The sequence below is a fragment of the Pan troglodytes genome, chromosome 18 (genome assembly GCF_028858775.2).
Source record: "Pan troglodytes isolate AG18354 chromosome 18, NHGRI_mPanTro3-v2.0_pri, whole genome shotgun sequence".
Classification (NCBI taxonomy): Eukaryota; Metazoa; Chordata; class Mammalia; order Primates; family Hominidae; genus Pan; species Pan troglodytes.
In genome coordinates this window covers 64812284-64828963 of record NC_072416.2, presented here as the reverse complement: position 1 = coordinate 64828963, position 16680 = coordinate 64812284, and the positions used below count along the sequence as shown (strand labels likewise).

Below are 16680 nucleotides of genomic sequence, written 5' to 3'. Positions count from 1 at the left end.
TTTAAAAATGGTTCTAGGCTGGGCATGGTGGCTCAAGTGTGTAATCCCAGCACTTTGAGAGGCTGAGGTGGGTGGATTGCTTGAGCTCAGGAGACCAGCCTGGACATCATAGTGAGATCCCATCTCACTATACCATGTTGAAAATAACCATGGGTTGTTAATTTAGTATTTAGCTTGTGAAGAGAAAGGCCAATCTAAAGAGTGTGTGTGTGTGTGTGTGTGTGTGTGTGTGTGTGTGTGGTGTGTTTTTAAACCTCTCATAGGTAGAGGGGTCCCTAATCTGAAACTATGAGATGAAGATTTCCATGAAGAAAATAAGAAAATGGGGGCTGGGTGTGGGAGCTCACACCTGTAATCTCAGCACTTTGGGAGGCTGAGGTGTGTGGATTGCTTGAGACCAGGAGTTTGTGACCAGCCTGGGCAATATGGCGAAACCCCATCTCTACAAAAAATACAAAAAATTAGCCAAGTATGGTGGCATGTGCCTGTAGTTTCAGCTACTCTGGAAGCTGAGGTGGGAGGATCACCTTATCCTGGGAGGTCAAGGCTGCAGGGAGTCGAGATCAAGCCACTGCGCTCCAGCCTGGGTGTCAGAGTGAGACCCTGCTGTCCAAAAAAAAAAAAAAGGAAGGAAATGGGACCAGCTAAGAGGTCCAGTTAGATCCAGTCACCCAATCATTCGTTTGCTTAATAAAATTTGTTGAATGCATATAGTGCTTAAAAATGCCAGATATGTTTATGTTTTTAAATGTAATTATGGTAACATCTCTGTGAAATAGGAATATCATTTCTATTTTACAGATGAGGATACAGAGCCTCAAAGAATTTAATCAACCTGCTTGATATCACACATCTAATAAGTTGCAGATTCAACTTATTAACTAAGTTAATTAAGTTTAATTATTATTTTAAAAGTTGTAGTTCCTCGGTCTTTTGGCTTCAGGAAAACAATTTTTCCCGCCCATTTGTACTTACATCTTTGCCATTCTCAAACATTGATTTAAATTGAGAAAATACCTTTATCTTATAGACAAAATATAAGGAAAAAGAATATAGACAAGCATGGAAAGTGAAGACACAACGAAAACACAAGGTGAGAAATTGATGGATCATATATCTGCAACGAGTTTTGTATTGGTAGAATGTACTGTAGATTATCTGACAGGATCCAGGAAATGAAAGAATCATTCAGCCATTTACATAAATATTGAGCACTACTCTGTGCCTGTCACATAATTTCTGGCTTCAGGAAACTGACATTCTAATGGGAAGAGACATACTGACAATTAGAATATCATGTGATAGTTGATTTAATGTCAGTTTATACAAGAATAATGGGAACCTGAGAGGACTACCATCAAAGGATGCCGGCAGGTACAGATTTCAGAATTGTTCCCAGAAAGATGGAAACTGAATCCATGGGCATGGAGGAGGTTAACCAGAGAGAAAAGTGTTCAATAATATACACCATCACATAAGGTTTTAGCTGAGGAAGACAGCCCTTAAAAAAAGTCTGAGAAAAACATTTCAAAAAGGTGAAAAGAGAGTCAGGAATGTGGTATCTTGGAAATCAGAACCTTACGAGAATGCTTCATGAGAAAGAGGTTGCTTAAGAGCCTAAAATGTCAAATGCCACAGCTGAGGACTGAATTTTCCACTGCATTTTGCATTTAGGATGTAATTTGTTATGTTAATGGTAAACTTAATAGATTTTAGCCCGATTGCAGTCTGTTTAGATTTGAGTGGAAAATTAAGATCTGAAGACACACAGTATGAATTGCTTACTCTTTAAGAGCTTGACTAAAGATATATGATCAGCCAGGTGTGGTGGCTCACTCCTATCATTCCAGCACTTTGGGAGGCCAAAGTGGGGGATCACTTGAGCCCAGGAGTTTGAGTCTAAACTGGGCAACACATTGAGACCTCGTCTCTACAAAAACAATTAAAAATTAACTGGGCGTGGTGGTACACACCTGTAGTACCAGCTACTTGGGAGGCTGAGGTGGGAGGATCACTTGAGCCTGGGAGGTCAAGGCTACAGTGAACCACTGCACTTAAGCGTTGATGACAGAGCGAGACCCTGTCATTCATTCATAAATAAATAAATAGTAAGATATATGGCAGTAGCTAGAGGAAAGTTGTAATGTCAAGAAAGTGTTATAAAAGACAGAATTTCTGAAGAGGGAATGGAGATTGTGGAGAGGGAGAAGTTGAAAACTGGAGAGATAGGGGATAACTGTTGGTGATTCCCCTCTCAAACCATTTACGAAACCTCCAACCTCAGTCCCACACCTCACTCTCTTCCATTTTAAGTCTTTAGGTTGCTCCCAGAAGTAGACTGTGAGATAAGGATTTGAGTGCAAGTACCTTTTTTCAGAAAGTGATCCCAGGAAACACTAGCTGGAAAGTGGGAAAATGAGATAGGAAAAAGAAGACAGAGAGTATGTTATCAAATAAGTAGTTATTATGGGTAACTGGAGCTTAAGCCCACTGGGAAACTGGGAGCCAGTTTAGAGTCATGTCCCTGAGAGTCATCCCAGCCAAAGGGTGAAGAGTATTTATCCATCAGCTCCCATCAGTCAATTGTTTAGCAACAGGGTGAAGTGGTATCTAATTGTGGTTTTGATTTGCATTTGCCTAATGACCAGTGATATTGAGCATCTTTTCATATACTTATTGGCAATCTGTCATCTTTGGACAGATGTCTATTTAAATCCATTCCACACTTTAGATTGTGATTTTAGTATTGCACTTTAAGAATTCTTTTTCTGTTCTGAACACAAGCCCCCTATTTATTTGGATAACTGATTTGCAGATATTTTCTTCTAGACTGGGCTATTGTTCTGCATTCTTGATAGTGTCTTTTGAGGTATAAAGGTTTAAAATGTTAAGTCCAATTTATCAAATTTTATTTGATTGTGTGTGTGTGTGTGTGTGTTTTTTTTTTTTTTTTTTTTTTTGAGACGGAGTCTCACTCTGTCGCCCAGGCTGGAGTGCAGTGGCCGGATCTTGGCTCACTGCAAGCTCGGCCTCCCAGGTTCACGCCATTCTCCTGCTTCAGCCTCCCAAGTAGCTGGGACTGCAGGCGCCCACCACCACGCCCAGCTAATTTTTTGTATTTTTAGTAGAGACGGGGTTTCACCATGTTAGGCTGGATGGTCTCGATCTCCTGACCTTGTGATCCACCCGCCTCGGCCTCCCAAAGTGCTGGGATTACAGGCGTGAGCCACTGTGCCCAGCCTGATTGTGTTTTTTGTATTCACTTCAGTGTTTGCTGGTTTATTTTATTCAGGAGGTATTGAAGGAACTAGGTTACTTTGCCTAGAGAAGATAAAAACCAAGGTGAAACATGATAGTTGTTATGTCAGGAGATGCTTTGGCTGGGAAGGGAAGGATTATGATAGGAGATACCAAAGTATGAGAAAGGCGTACAGAAGGGAATGGAGGAATACATAAAGAAGTTTCTTGCAGACCAGGCTTGGTGGCTCACACTTATAATCCCAGCACTTTGGGAGGCCGAGGTGGGAGGATGGCTTGAGCTCAGGAGTTTGAAACCAGCCTGGGCAACATGGCAAAATCCCGTTTATACAAAAAATATAAAAATTAGCCAGGCGTGGTGGCATGTGCGTGTATTCCTGGCTTCTTGGGAGGCTGAGGTGGGAGGATCCCTTGAGCCCAGGAGGTTGAGGCTACAGTGCCCTGTGATTGCACCACTGCACTCCAGCCTGGGCAATATAGTGAGACCCTGTCTCAAAAGAAAAGAAAAGAAAAGAGAAGAAAAGTCTCTTGTATCCTGCCTGCATTGTGCCTAGAACTGAAAATCATTATGCTCCATCAAAAATTTTCTTTGGCACGTTGATGTGGCTTATTGGTATCCATAGTCAAACTTACCTTCTTATAGTGTCTGTTAGTGTACAAAATGATAAATAAATATTTGCTGTTGCTAAAAGCATCTTAGTGATAACCTTTGTACTATGGTTTTTCACTAACAAATTTTGTCATGAATTATTTCATTGAAACAAATTGACAGTTGAATTTCTTTCAACAGTGAGACTATGGCCGGGCGTGGTGGCTCACGTCTGTAATCCCAACACTTTGGGAGGCCAGGGCAGATGGATTGCCTGAGCTCAGGAGTTCGAAACCACCCTGGGCAATATGGTGAAACCCTGTCTCTACTAAAATACAAAAAATTTAGCTGGGCGTGGTGGTGCACACCTGTAATCCCAGCTCCTTGGGAGGCTGAGGTGGGAGAATTGCTTGAGCCCGGGAGGCAGAGGTTGCAGTGAGCCAAGATTGTGCCACTGCGCTCCAGCTTGGGTGACAGAGTGAGACTCCATTTCAAAAAAAAACCAGTCCGGGTGCAGTGGCTCATGCTTGTAATCCCAGCATTTTGGGAGGCCGAAGCAGGTGGATCACCTGAGGTCAGGAGTTTGAGACCAGCCTGGCCAACATGGTGAAATCCCATCTCTCCTAAAAATACAGAAAATTAGCCGGGCATGGCGGTGGGCACTTGTAATCCCAGCTATTCGGGAGGCTGAGGCAGGAGAATCACTTGAACCTAGGAGGCAGAGGTTGCAGTGAGTGAGATAGCACCACTGCGCTCCAGCCTGGGTGAGAAAGCGAGACTCCATCTCAAAAAAAAAAAAAAAAAAAAAACCAAACCACAAAACAAAGAGTGAGACTAAGTACTGTATTGATTGATGATACATCTTAATTTCTCTTAGTATGCTCCTCTATATTATATCCACCCTTCATCCTATATCTTTCAGAACTCTAAATTTTTTTTGTTTTGTTTTTTTGAGACAGAGTCTTGCTCTTATTGTCCAGGCTGGAGTGCAAAATAAAATAAAATAAAATTTTATAAAATAAAATAAAAATTTAAAAATAAATTGAGTAGTATAAAGTCTACAGTAGTGTACAATAATGTCTTAGGCCTTCACGTTCACTCACCACTCACTCGCTGATGCACCCATATCAGCTTCTGGATATATCTTCTAAAAAATAATCTGTATTATAGCTTTTCTATGTTTAGATGTGTTTAGATATACAAAAATTTGCCATTGTATTACAATTGACTATATTATTCAATACAGTAACATGCTGTGTAGGTTTGTAGCCTAGGAGCAATAGCTATCCATACAACCTAGATGTGTAATAAACTCTATCATCTAGGTTTGTGTAAGTAAAGTCTATGATGTTGATACAATGATAAAATCAACTAATGATGCTTTTCTCAGAATGTATCCCCATCATTAAGCAACACTTGGCTGTACAATCTATTTTTATGTATTAAAGAGTTATCTGGAAAACTTAGTTCACTGATTCTAGTAGCTTTCTGTAGATTCCATCCAGTTATATAGAAGATCATGTTGTATGCAAATTCAAATACTTCCTTGCCAATTTGGGTGCCTTTTATTTCTTTTTTCTTACCTGACGGCACTGGCTAGACTCTTCGGGACAATGTTATATAGGAGTGGTGATACGAACAAACATCTCTGTCTTATACCTGGTTTTAGAGAGAAGATATTCAGTCTCTCCCTGTTAAGTATGATGTTTGCTGTAGGGTTTTCAACTGTAAATGCACTTTGCCAGGTTGAGGAAGTTCCTTTCTATTCCAAATTTGCGGAATATTTTTCTTTAATCAGGGATGCATGTTGGATTTTATCAGATGCTGTTTTTACATCTATTGAGATGACCAAAAGGTTTTCCTGTTTAAGTTTTGTTACATTGATTTTTTTAAAATCATAAATCAACCTTGTATTTCTGGGATAAACCCACTTAGTCGTGATGTATTTTTATTTTAATATATTGTTGGATTCAATTTGCTAAAATTGTTTAGACTTTTTGCATGTATGTTCATGAGGGAAACTGGTCTGTAGTTTTGTTGCTAATGGCTTCCGTTTTGGTATAAAGGTAATACCAGCCTCATAGAATAAGTTGGGAAGTATTCCTTCTCTTAAACTTTTGAAAAAAATTGAGTAGAATTTATATTATTCCCTCCTTAAATGTTTGGTAGAATTTACAGATGAAACCATCTGAACCTAGAGTTTTCTTTGAGGAAAAGTTTTTAACTCTTAATTCAACTTCTTTCATAGATATAGGACTATTCAAGTTGTCTTTTTCTTCTTGGGTGAGTTTTGATGATGTCATTTCACCTAAGTTGTTCAATCTGTAGGTACGAAATTGTACGTAGTACTCCCTTAATATCTTCTGAATATCTGTGGAATGTGGTAATGCCATCTCTCTCATTTCTGATATTGGTAATTTGTGTCTTTACTCCTTTTTTCCTAATTCGTCTGGCTAGAAGTTTATCAGTTTTGTTGCTCTTCTCAAAGAACTTCCTCTGTATTTGTTTTCTGTTTCACTGGTTTCAGCTTACATCTTTATAATTTCCTTTCTTGTACCTATATTGGGTTTAATTTGTTCTTTTTCTAATTTCCTAGGTGGGAGCTGATGTCATTGATCTGAGACCTTTCATCTTAAATACTGTTTTTGTAGCATCCCACAAATTCTCATATGTTGTTATTTTCATTTTTATCTACTTTTTTTTTCTAAATGACAGATATTTAAACCAGTGTGGCTTTACTTAAAGAGAATAATATTTGGACTTTCTATTCCTATATTTATAAAAAGGGAAACTCAAAGAACTATAAGATGTTCATTTTAAGTTATTTTATTTAAAGAACATTTTTTTAAAAAAATACATGGTTGTTGGATTATAAAAGTAATACCTGCCTATTACTTTAAAAGTTGACCATTCCAAAGATATGTATTTAGTAAGTGAAATTTGAATGGTTAGTTTATGAAATAAACCTTTTGGTTTAAAATAATGACATTTTTGTTCTTTAGAAATGAAGACTGACCTGAACTTATTATTGGAGTGTCTAAAGTATCAAATGGATAATGCTTTTTCACAAAAGGAAGCTTTGGTCACTATTCATTCAATTTGTCAACAAAACAGTAAGATATAATAGTGAATTTTTATCTGTGATTCTAGTTCTTTAGTACTCTGATATATCAAATAAGCATAGTTCTTTATCTTCCATTCAGTTATTCTACATATCATGTTACGTCTTCATGTGATTTATTTTATCCCTGAAAATAAATATCATTTCTATTTTGTTTTTTTCTGCACATCCTACAGGTAATGCAAGTGTTTATTTTCGGGAAATTGGTGGTTTGATGTTTGTAAAAAATCTTGCGAAGTCAAGTGAACATAGCATGGTAAAAGAAGCAGCCTTATATACATTAGGAGCTATTGCAGAGAAAAATGGTAAAATATAAAACTTTATTTCATTATACTTTAAGCATTGTGTTATATTTTTACAGTATACTCAAAAATAATTTTATAGTTAATTTCCTTTCCTTTTTTTTACATGTTTGAATAATTTTATCTAGCCTCCTTCCCCCCTCCCTTCCTTTCTCTCTTTCTCTCTCTTTCCTTCCTTTCGTTTCCTTTCCTTTCCATTCCTTTCCTTGCCTTTCCTTTCTTCTTTCTCTCTCTCTTTCTCTTTCTTTCTTTTCTCTTCCCTTCCCCTCCCTCCTTTCCCTTCTCCTCCCCTCCTCTCCCCTTTCTCCTTTGCCCCCCTCCCCTTTTTCCTTCCCTTCCCTTTTTCCTTCCCTTCCCTTTTCCCTGTCTTTTCCTTTCTCTTTCATCTTCTTTCCAGATCAAAGGATGAAGATAACCCACAACCATGTCATGTGTGGGTAAATATGCTTTGGGTATAGAAATTCACATTGGCAAGAACACTCTTCTGCAGTGTATCTAAAATGAGGATGAATATAAACCATTGTTTTGTCAGACCAACTTTATATTCTTATATTTTTATTTATTAAATATTTCTTCATCAGCCAGGCGTGGTGGCTCACGCCTATAATCCCAGCACTTTGGGACGCTGAGGCAGGTGGATCACTTGACCTCAGGAGTTTGAGACCAGCCTGGACAACATGGTGATACCCCATCTCTACCAAAAATACAAATAATCAGCCAGGCATGGTAGTGTGCACCTGTGGTCCCAGCTACTTGGGAGGCCGAGGTGGGAGATTGCTTGAGCCTGGGAGGTGGAGGTGGCAGTGGGCCACTGCACTCTAACCTGGGTGACAGACCACAAAGTAAGACCCTGTCTCAAAAAAAAAAAAAAAATCACCTTTTAGGAACCAATCTTTGTGCAAGGCATTGGGGATACAGGTATAAGTAAGATATAGTCCCTGAATTTTTTTTAAAATTTATTTTTAATTTTTGTGGCTATATAATAGATGTATATATTTATAGGGTGCATGAGATGTTTTGATACAGACATGCAGTGCATAATCACGGCATGGAGAATGGGGTTTCCATCCACTGAAGCATTTATTCATTATGTTACACAAACAATCCAATTATACTCTTTAGTTATTTTAAAGTGTACAATTAAATTATTATTGATTATGGTTATTTTGTTATGCTATCAAATAGTAAGTCTTAGTCATTCTTTCTTTTTTTTTTTTTTTTTTTTTTTTTTTTTTTTTTTTTTTTTTTGGTACCATACCCACCACTTCCCACTACCCTTCCCAGCCTCTGGTAATCATCTATCTCCATGAGTTCAATTGTTTTGATTTCTAGATCCCACAAATAAGTGAGAACATGATGTTTGTCTTTCTGTGCCTGGCTTAGTCCTTGCCTTTGAGATAGGGTCTAATGGCTGGTTCTAGGAACTGGATGAAATGTTGATTGTATCTTTATGTCTATATTATTTTTGTAAAATTCTGCTTGTTGCGTTATCACACACACACAAAAACTATCAGGTAGTATGATTTTTGAAAAGATTTTTATTTCTAGGAAAGTCTCAGAACATAGCACAAATATTGCTTGTCCCTCTGTTTTCTAAAGTAGGTTTCTGAATTTTCTTGAATTGTTTTTCTTGCTATGTTTTGTTACTCATCCTTTAAAGTGTTTTTTTTTTTGCTAAATTTTATTTAATTTTTTATTCAGATAAGTTTTTTATTGTAAATTCTAGGGGATTTCAGTATGTGTTTTGGAGCCTAGATTAAGTACTTTTGATTAATATTCTGCTTCTTTGCTAATTGAGTAAGCGCATATCAGTTTGTCAGAAATTTTGTTGTATGACTAATAAATATCAATTAAATGAGATTTGGTTAAGAACCATTGCCAGTTAGGCAATTTTTTATTTTGTTCAGCATATTTTAAAGCATGTTTGTGACAATGCATTGAAATTAAAATTATATTTTATATTTCAGTTTACTGTCAGCAGACTTTGTGTACTTCAGAGTTGTTTGAAGACTTAACTTGGTTCTTATCTAATGATTCAAACATAAATTTGAAAAGAATGTCTGTTTATGTTATTTTGGTTCTGGTTTCAAATAATAGTAAGTACATTCTCTTATGACTATTTGAAAACACTTTAATCAATTGGAACAGCCATTATTAATTTTTTATTTGAGTTCTTATATCAGTTTTGTTTTTTTGTGTTTTTGGAGATAGAGTCTTGCTCTGGCACCCAAGGTGGAGTGCAGTGGCATGATCTTGGCTTACTGCAACCTCTGCCACCCGGTTCAAGTGATTCTCCTGCCTCAGCCTGCTGAGTAGCTGGGATTACAGGCACATGCTATCATGCCCAACTAATTTTTGGATTTTTAGTAGAGACAGGGGTTGCACCATGTTGGCCAGGCTGGTCTCAAATAGTGCTGGGATTACAGGCGTGAGCCACTGTTCCCGGCCCAGTGTCTTTTTTTAACCTCACCTCTGAGGAATACTAATTTAAAGAAAAGTGGGTTATTAGCATGTATTTAATCATTCAATACTTATTAATTTTAAGAAATAAAGTAATTTATAGTACTTAGCATTGAAAGGTAACAGGTTTAAAGAGAAAAAGAGAGGCATTTAATGAATTAGTTTATTTGATTTTCTGCTGAATTGACCATTTAGTTACAGTGTTTACGGTGTAAGCCAGCAATGGTTTTTATTTGGGAATAATTTTAGATTTACAGAAAAGTGGCAAAGAGAATATAGAATGTTCCCATATACTTACTGCTCAGTTATTTTTTAACTCTTTAAAATTTTAATTCTTCAAACTGTTAGAAATTCTGTAAGCATTTAAAATGTTTCTAGGCCGGGGTGGTGGATCATCCCTGTAATCCCAGCATTTTGGGAGGCCAAGGTGGGAGGATCCCTTAAGCCCAGGAGTTTGAAACCAGCCTAGGTAACATACTGAGACCTTGTCTCTCTACAAAGAAATAAAAAAAAAAAAAAAAGAAAAAGAAAAATTAACTGGGTGTGGTGGCACACACCTGTACTACCAGCTACTTGGGAGGCTGAGGTGGGATAATTGAGTGAGCTCTGGAGGTTGAGGCTGCAATGAGCTGTGATCAAGCCACTGTACTCCAGTCTGAGTGACAGAGCGAGACTCTGCCTCAAAAAAAAGAAATGCTTCTAGGTAGGCACAGCAGGTCACATCTGTAACCCCAGCACTTGGGGAGGCCAAGGCTGTGTAACCCCTTCCCCATGTCTCCCAGGTCCCAGCACGACCATATTCAGTACCAGCAGACTCTCTCATGCCACCCTTCCTGCTAGAGGGGAAATGTGGGCATCAATAGAGGGGGAAGTCTGGGTGGTTGTAGGGCTCAAGGCCCAAACCCCCAGGGTGTTGGGTGGGGGTAGGGCAGCCTCAGGGAAGCGAGGCATCAGGTTGTATCCTTTGAAGGGGAGGAGTCAAGCCTCGCCTTCTTCTGCTAGCAGTGGCTGGTCTCTCACCCCTCTAGTCCTCTGCTATTATTGTTTCCATGGGGAGGATCACAGACCCAGGCACAATGGTAGTCTGAGCAGGCTCAGGTAATTCAGCTAAGCCTCTTGCCAGAGAGGCCTGAGGAGGCGCCTTCTTGCCGGGCGTGCACTTAAAAAAAATGTTTCTAGATTTTGTTTTATTTTGGAAAAACTAGAAAAGGTTGAATTTATTTATTTTTCCATTTTGGAACTTATCTTGATACTGCAACACAGAACCATGATGCAAAGTAAGAGTTTTGTAATTTTTAGAGGAAATTTGAATACAATTAGTCTCTAAGCAGTAGTGACATATTTTTCATAATAATCTTGATTACAGATTTTTATCCACCGTAATTCTATGTTATACTTTGTAATACTTTAAAGTTGTTTAAAAGTTATTTATTAAAATAAAACTTAACTGTTCTTCATTTCTGCAAGACTATTTGTAAATAAAACTCATATTTTTATATGGCTATTTTTTTAAGGGACCGGACAAACACTCGTGAGAGAAACAGGTTGTATTACAGTTCTGTCACGGTTATTCAGGTAAACAAATACAAATTTCTTTTTGTTAATTATTCATTACTTAGGACCTTAACACATTTGTATTAATTTACTTTCTTTTCTTTTTGACCTAATAGGACAGTTATTTCAAAACATGAGTTGGATTTGTCAGATAAAAATGTTTTCCAGAGTTATCAGTTGTGGTCTTCAGTGTGTAGTACTCTGTGTGTCTGTGTCAACAATCCTCAAAATGGTAATTATCTGTCATGTTTAAATATAAAAATAAAGATAAAAACAAATGAAAACTGATATTTTCCAATTGTCATATTAAGTCATGATTGACTTTGTCTTCTTTCAGATGAGAATCAAATGTTTTGCTGTTCCCTTTTTCCACATGCTAATGAATGGCTAAAAAATTGCATGACACCTGAGATAATTCGCCCTATTTGCTCATTTATTGGACTCACTCTTGCAAATAACAGTAAGTGTTCGTTATTTTCTAGGTCATAGTTGAAGAAACATATTTCAAAGCATAATAAAAACTATTGAATTTATTATTGAATCAATTGAATTCTTGTAATTTGGGTTATTTTGGATGTATTTAGACTCTTAAAGATAAGAAAATCTTAAAAGTAGATATTTTTAGAAGGATATTGGGAAGATGGTGGTAGCAGCATCATTTTTTTAATCTCCCCAGATACTCTCATAAAACGGAGAAACCAGATAGCAAGACTAAAAACCCATAGAGTGTGTTCTCTGATCACAAGGTAATTAAATTAGAAATGAATAAAAACAAAACATCTAGAAAGGCCCCAAATATCTGGTAATTAAACAACTTAGTACTAAAATCTGTGAGTCAATGCATAAATCATAAGGAAAATTATAAAATGTTTCTAACTGAATGATAATGAAAACACAACATTAGGCCAGGCATGGTGGCTCACGCCTATAATCCCAGCACTTTGGAAGACTGAGGCAGGCGGATCACTTGAGGTCAGGAGTTCAAGACCAGCCTGACCAACATGGTAAAACCCCATCTCTACTAAAAATACAGAAATTAGCTGGGCATGTTGGCAACAATTAGCTGGGCATGGTGGCAGACACCTATAATCCGAGCTACTTGGGAGGCTGAGGCAGGAGAATCGCGTGAGCCCAGGAGACGGAAGTTGCAGTGAGCCAAGATCACACCATTGCACTCCATCCTGGGCAACAGAATGAGACTGTCTCAAAAAAAAAAAAAAAAAAGCCAGACGCAGTGGGTCACACCTGTAATCCCAGCACTTTGGGAGGCTGAGGCAGGTGGATCGCTTGAGGTCAGGAGTTTGAGACCAGCCTGACCAACATGTGAAACCTTGTGTCTACTGAAAATACAAAAATTAGCCGGGCACCTGTAATCCTAGCTACTCAGGAGGCGGAGGCAGGAGAATCTCTTGAACCTGCAGAGGCTGAGATCACACCACTGCACTCCAGCCTGGGTGACAGAATGAGACTCCGTCTCAAAAAAAAAAAAAAAAATTAAAAATTAAAAGAAATCTGTGGGATGCTGCAAAACAGTGTTTAGAGGGAAATTTATAGTATTAAGCCTTGTATAAGAAAAGAAGAAAGGTCTCAAGTCAATTATACTAGCTTCTGGCTGGGTGTGGTAGCTCACACCTGTAATCCCAGCACTTTGGGAGTCCGAGGTGGAGGATCACTTGAGGTCAGGAGTTCCAGACCAGCCTGGCCAACGTGACGAAACCTTGTCTCTACTAAAAATACAAAAAAATTAGCCTGGTGTGGTGGTGTGCACATGTAATCCCGGCTACTCGGGTGGCTGAGGCAGGAGAATCACTTGAACCTGGGAGGCAGGGCTTGCAGTGAGCCAAGATCGTACCACTGCACTCCAGCTTGAGCAACAGAGACAGATTCTGTCTCAAAAAAAAAAACAAAAAACCCAAAAAAACCATATTAGCTTCTACCTAAGAAATTAGCAAACCAAGTAAGTTAAAATAAGCATAACAAAGGAAATAATGAAGAGAAGATTAGAAATCGTGAAATAGAGAAAAATAATGGAAACATGAGCTAATTCTTTGAAAAAATCAATAAAAGTGATCCTCTAGCCAGACTCATCACAAAGTAATGAGAGAAAGCTCAGATTACCTGTGCCAGAAATGAAAGGTGACATCACTATAGATCTTAACAGATATTAAAAGAGCAATAAAAGAATAGTAGAAACAGCTTTATGTCATGACATTTAACAACTTAGATGAGTTGGACAGATTCTTTGAAAGATACAAACTACCAAACAAAGCTCACCCAAGAAGAAATAGTAACCTGAATATTCCTATATCTGTTAAAGAAGTCAAATTTGTAGTTTAAAACCTTAACACAAACTGGGCACGGTGGCGCATGCCTGTAGTCCCAGCTATTGGGAGACTAAGGTGGGAGGATCACTTGAGCCTAGAAGTTCAAGGGTATAGTGTGCTATTATCATACCTGAGAATAGCCACTGCAGCCTGGGCAACATAGCAAGAACCCACCTCTAAAAAACAACAACAACAACAAAACGCAAAACAAAACCTTAGCTTAGGAAATTCCAGGCCTTAATGGTTACATTGGCGAATTCTGCTAAACATTTCAGGAAACAAACAAATAACTTCACATACATTATTCCAGGAAATAGAAGTGAGAGAAACACTTCCCAACATATAAGGCCAGCATTACACCGATATCAGAACCCAGAAACAACATTACGAGAAACTGTTGGCTAATAGCTCTATGAACATAGATGTAAAAATCCTTAACAAAATATTAACAAATCTAATTTAGCAATATATAGAAAAGATAATATGTTATGACCAAGTGGCGTGTATCCCAGGAATGCAAGACTGGTTTAACATTAGAAAATTCATCATATTAACAGTCTAGAAAAGAAGAACAATATGATAATTTCAATAGATGCAGGAAAAGCATTTGACATAATTCAACCTACATCTGTAAACTCATGGTAAACTAGGAACAGAAGGAAACTTCCTTAATGTGATAAACGACCTCTACAAAATACTACAAGTAACACACTTAACGGTGAAAGACTTAATGTTTTCCCCTTGAGACTGGAAAAAAGACAAGAGACTAGGTGTAGTGCCTTATGCCTATAATCCCAGCACTTTGGGAGGCTGAGGCAGGAGGACCACTTGAATCTAGGAGTTCAAGACCAGCCTGGGCAACATAGAAAGACCCTGTATCTACAGAAAAATTTAAAAACTAGCCAGGTGTAATGGTTCACACCTGTAGTCTGAACTACTTGGGAGGATTACTTGAGCCTGGGAGGTCAAGGCTGCAGTGAGTTATGATTGTGCTATGGCACTCCAGCCTGGGCAACAGGGAGATCCTGTAACACACGCCCCAGCCACACACACACAGAGTAACAAAAATAAAAAAGATATATAATACTCTGGATTGTAAGACTCAACACTGTAAGAACGTCACTTTCAAATTCATCTCTAGATTCATGGAATTCCCAAGCAAAATCCCAGCAGATTTTTCTCTAGAAATTAACAAGCTGCTTCTAAAACTTACATGGAATGCAAAGGGGCTAGGATAATTGAAACTTTTGGGGAAAAAAGTATAAAACCGTAGGACTGTGTTGCCTGATTTTAATACTTATACAGAAATCAAGAAAGCGTGGCATTGGTGTAGGTATAGACTTACAGATTCTTTTTTTTTTTTTTTTTGAGACAGAATTTCACTCTAGTTGCCCAGGCTGGCGTGCATGGTACAGTCTCGACTCACTACAACCTCCACCTCCCAGGTTCAAGTGATTCTCCTGTCTCAGCCTCCTGAGTAGCTGGGATTACGGGTGCCCGCCACCAAGCCTGGCTAATTTTTGTATTTTTAGTAGAGATGGGGTTTCACCATGTTGGCCAGGCTGGTCTTGAACTCCTAATCTCAAGTGATCCTCCCACCTTGGCCTCCCAAAGTGCTGGGATTACAGGCATGAGCCACCGCACCTGGCCTTGTAGACTTACAGATTAAGGAAACAAAAGTGAGAGCCCAGAAATAGACTCATACATATATTGTTGTTGATTGTCTACAAAAATGCCATTGCAATTCTGTGGAGGAAAAGATATTTTCAACAAATAATGCTAGAAAAAGTGGGTATCTATATGCAAAATATGAATCTGAACCCTTATACAGTACACAAAAACTAACTTGAAATGGTTCATAGACTTAAATAAGTATAAGAGTGAAAAATATAAAACGTTGACAAAAGCAGAAGATTCTCACACCTTGGGGGTAGGCAAAGGTTTCTAAGGACACAAAAAGCATAAATAACTAAAGAAAAAATGATAAATTGGACTTCATTGAAATAATTTTGCTCTTCGGAAGAGCTTGCTATGAGGATGAAAGGTAAGCTAGACTGAGAGAAAATATTTAAGAAACATTTATCTGATTAAGAATTTGGGCCCAGCACGGTGGCTCACCCCTGTAATGCCAGCACTTTGGGAGGCCGAGACAGGCGGATCACGAGGTCAGGAGATTGAGACTATCCTGGCTAACACGGTGAAACCCCGTCTCTCCTAAAAATACAAAAAAATTAGCCGGGCGTGGTGGTGGGCGCCTGTAGTCCCAGCTACTCAAGAGGCTGAGACAGGAGAATGGCATGAACCCAGGAGGTGGAGCTTGCAGTGAGCCAAGATTGCGCCACTGCACTCCAGCCTGGGTGACAGAGAGAGACTCTGTCTCAAAAAAAAAAAAAAAAAAAAAAAAGAATTTGTACCCAGAAACTTGTAAACAGCTCTTATAAATCAGTAAGAAGACAAAAGCAACCTGATGATTAAAAAAATGGGCAAAAGATTTGAACAGATACTTCGCCAAAGAAGATATGAATATTAAATAAGCACTTGAAAAGATGTTTAAGATTGGCTGGGCATGGTGGCTTATTCCTGTAATCCCAGTGCTTTGGAAGGCCAAGGAGGGAGAATCGCTTGAGCCCAGGAGTTTGAGACCAGACTGGGCAACGTAGTGAGACCTTGTCTCTACAAGAAAATTCTAAAAATTAGCCAAATATGGTGGCATGCACCTGTTTTAGTCCTAGTTACTCAGGAAACTGAGGCAAGAGAATCACTTGAGTCCAGGAGTTCAAGCTTACAGTAAGCCACGATCACGCTACTGCACTCCAGCCTGGGTGACAGAGCCAGAACAAGACTTTGTCTCAGGAAAAAAATGCTCAAGAAATAATTAGTTATCAGAGAAATCCAAATTAAAATCCCATGGAGATACTACTACACACCACTAGCATGTTAAAAATAAAAAATGGTCATGTTAAATATTGGCAAGGATGTGGAACAACTAGAACTTTCACACATTGCTGATGTATATCTATATTCAAGTGTTTGAAACAAATACTCATATGTCACATGCAAAGGATGTATCTC

The 16680-nt window shown here is 38.3% G+C and overlaps 1 protein-coding gene across 28 annotated transcripts in view; it reads left to right on the top strand.

Annotated features, from left to right (window-relative positions):
* Positions 1 to 16680, top strand: part of TERB1 (telomere repeat binding bouquet formation protein 1) — a 48524-nt gene that overhangs the window by 3776 nt on the left and 28068 nt on the right. For 18 of the 28 annotated variants that reach the window (XM_001159574.8, XM_016929983.4, XM_063797213.1 and 15 more), the window contains 7 exons: positions 1031 to 1093; positions 6850 to 6960; positions 7145 to 7273; positions 9238 to 9366; positions 11245 to 11305; positions 11401 to 11516; positions 11622 to 11744. In XM_001159574.8, the coding sequence (XP_001159574.2) occupies positions 1063 to 1093; positions 6850 to 6960; positions 7145 to 7273; positions 9238 to 9366; positions 11245 to 11305; positions 11401 to 11516; positions 11622 to 11744 (700 nt within the window). In that variant the 5' untranslated portion in view covers positions 1031 to 1062. The remainder of the gene's footprint in view (positions 1 to 1030; positions 1094 to 6849; positions 6961 to 7144; positions 7274 to 9237; positions 9367 to 11244; positions 11306 to 11400; positions 11517 to 11621; positions 11745 to 16680) is intronic. The other 10 variants (XM_063797223.1, XM_063797216.1, XM_063797212.1 and 7 more) reach the window with 1 other exon arrangement.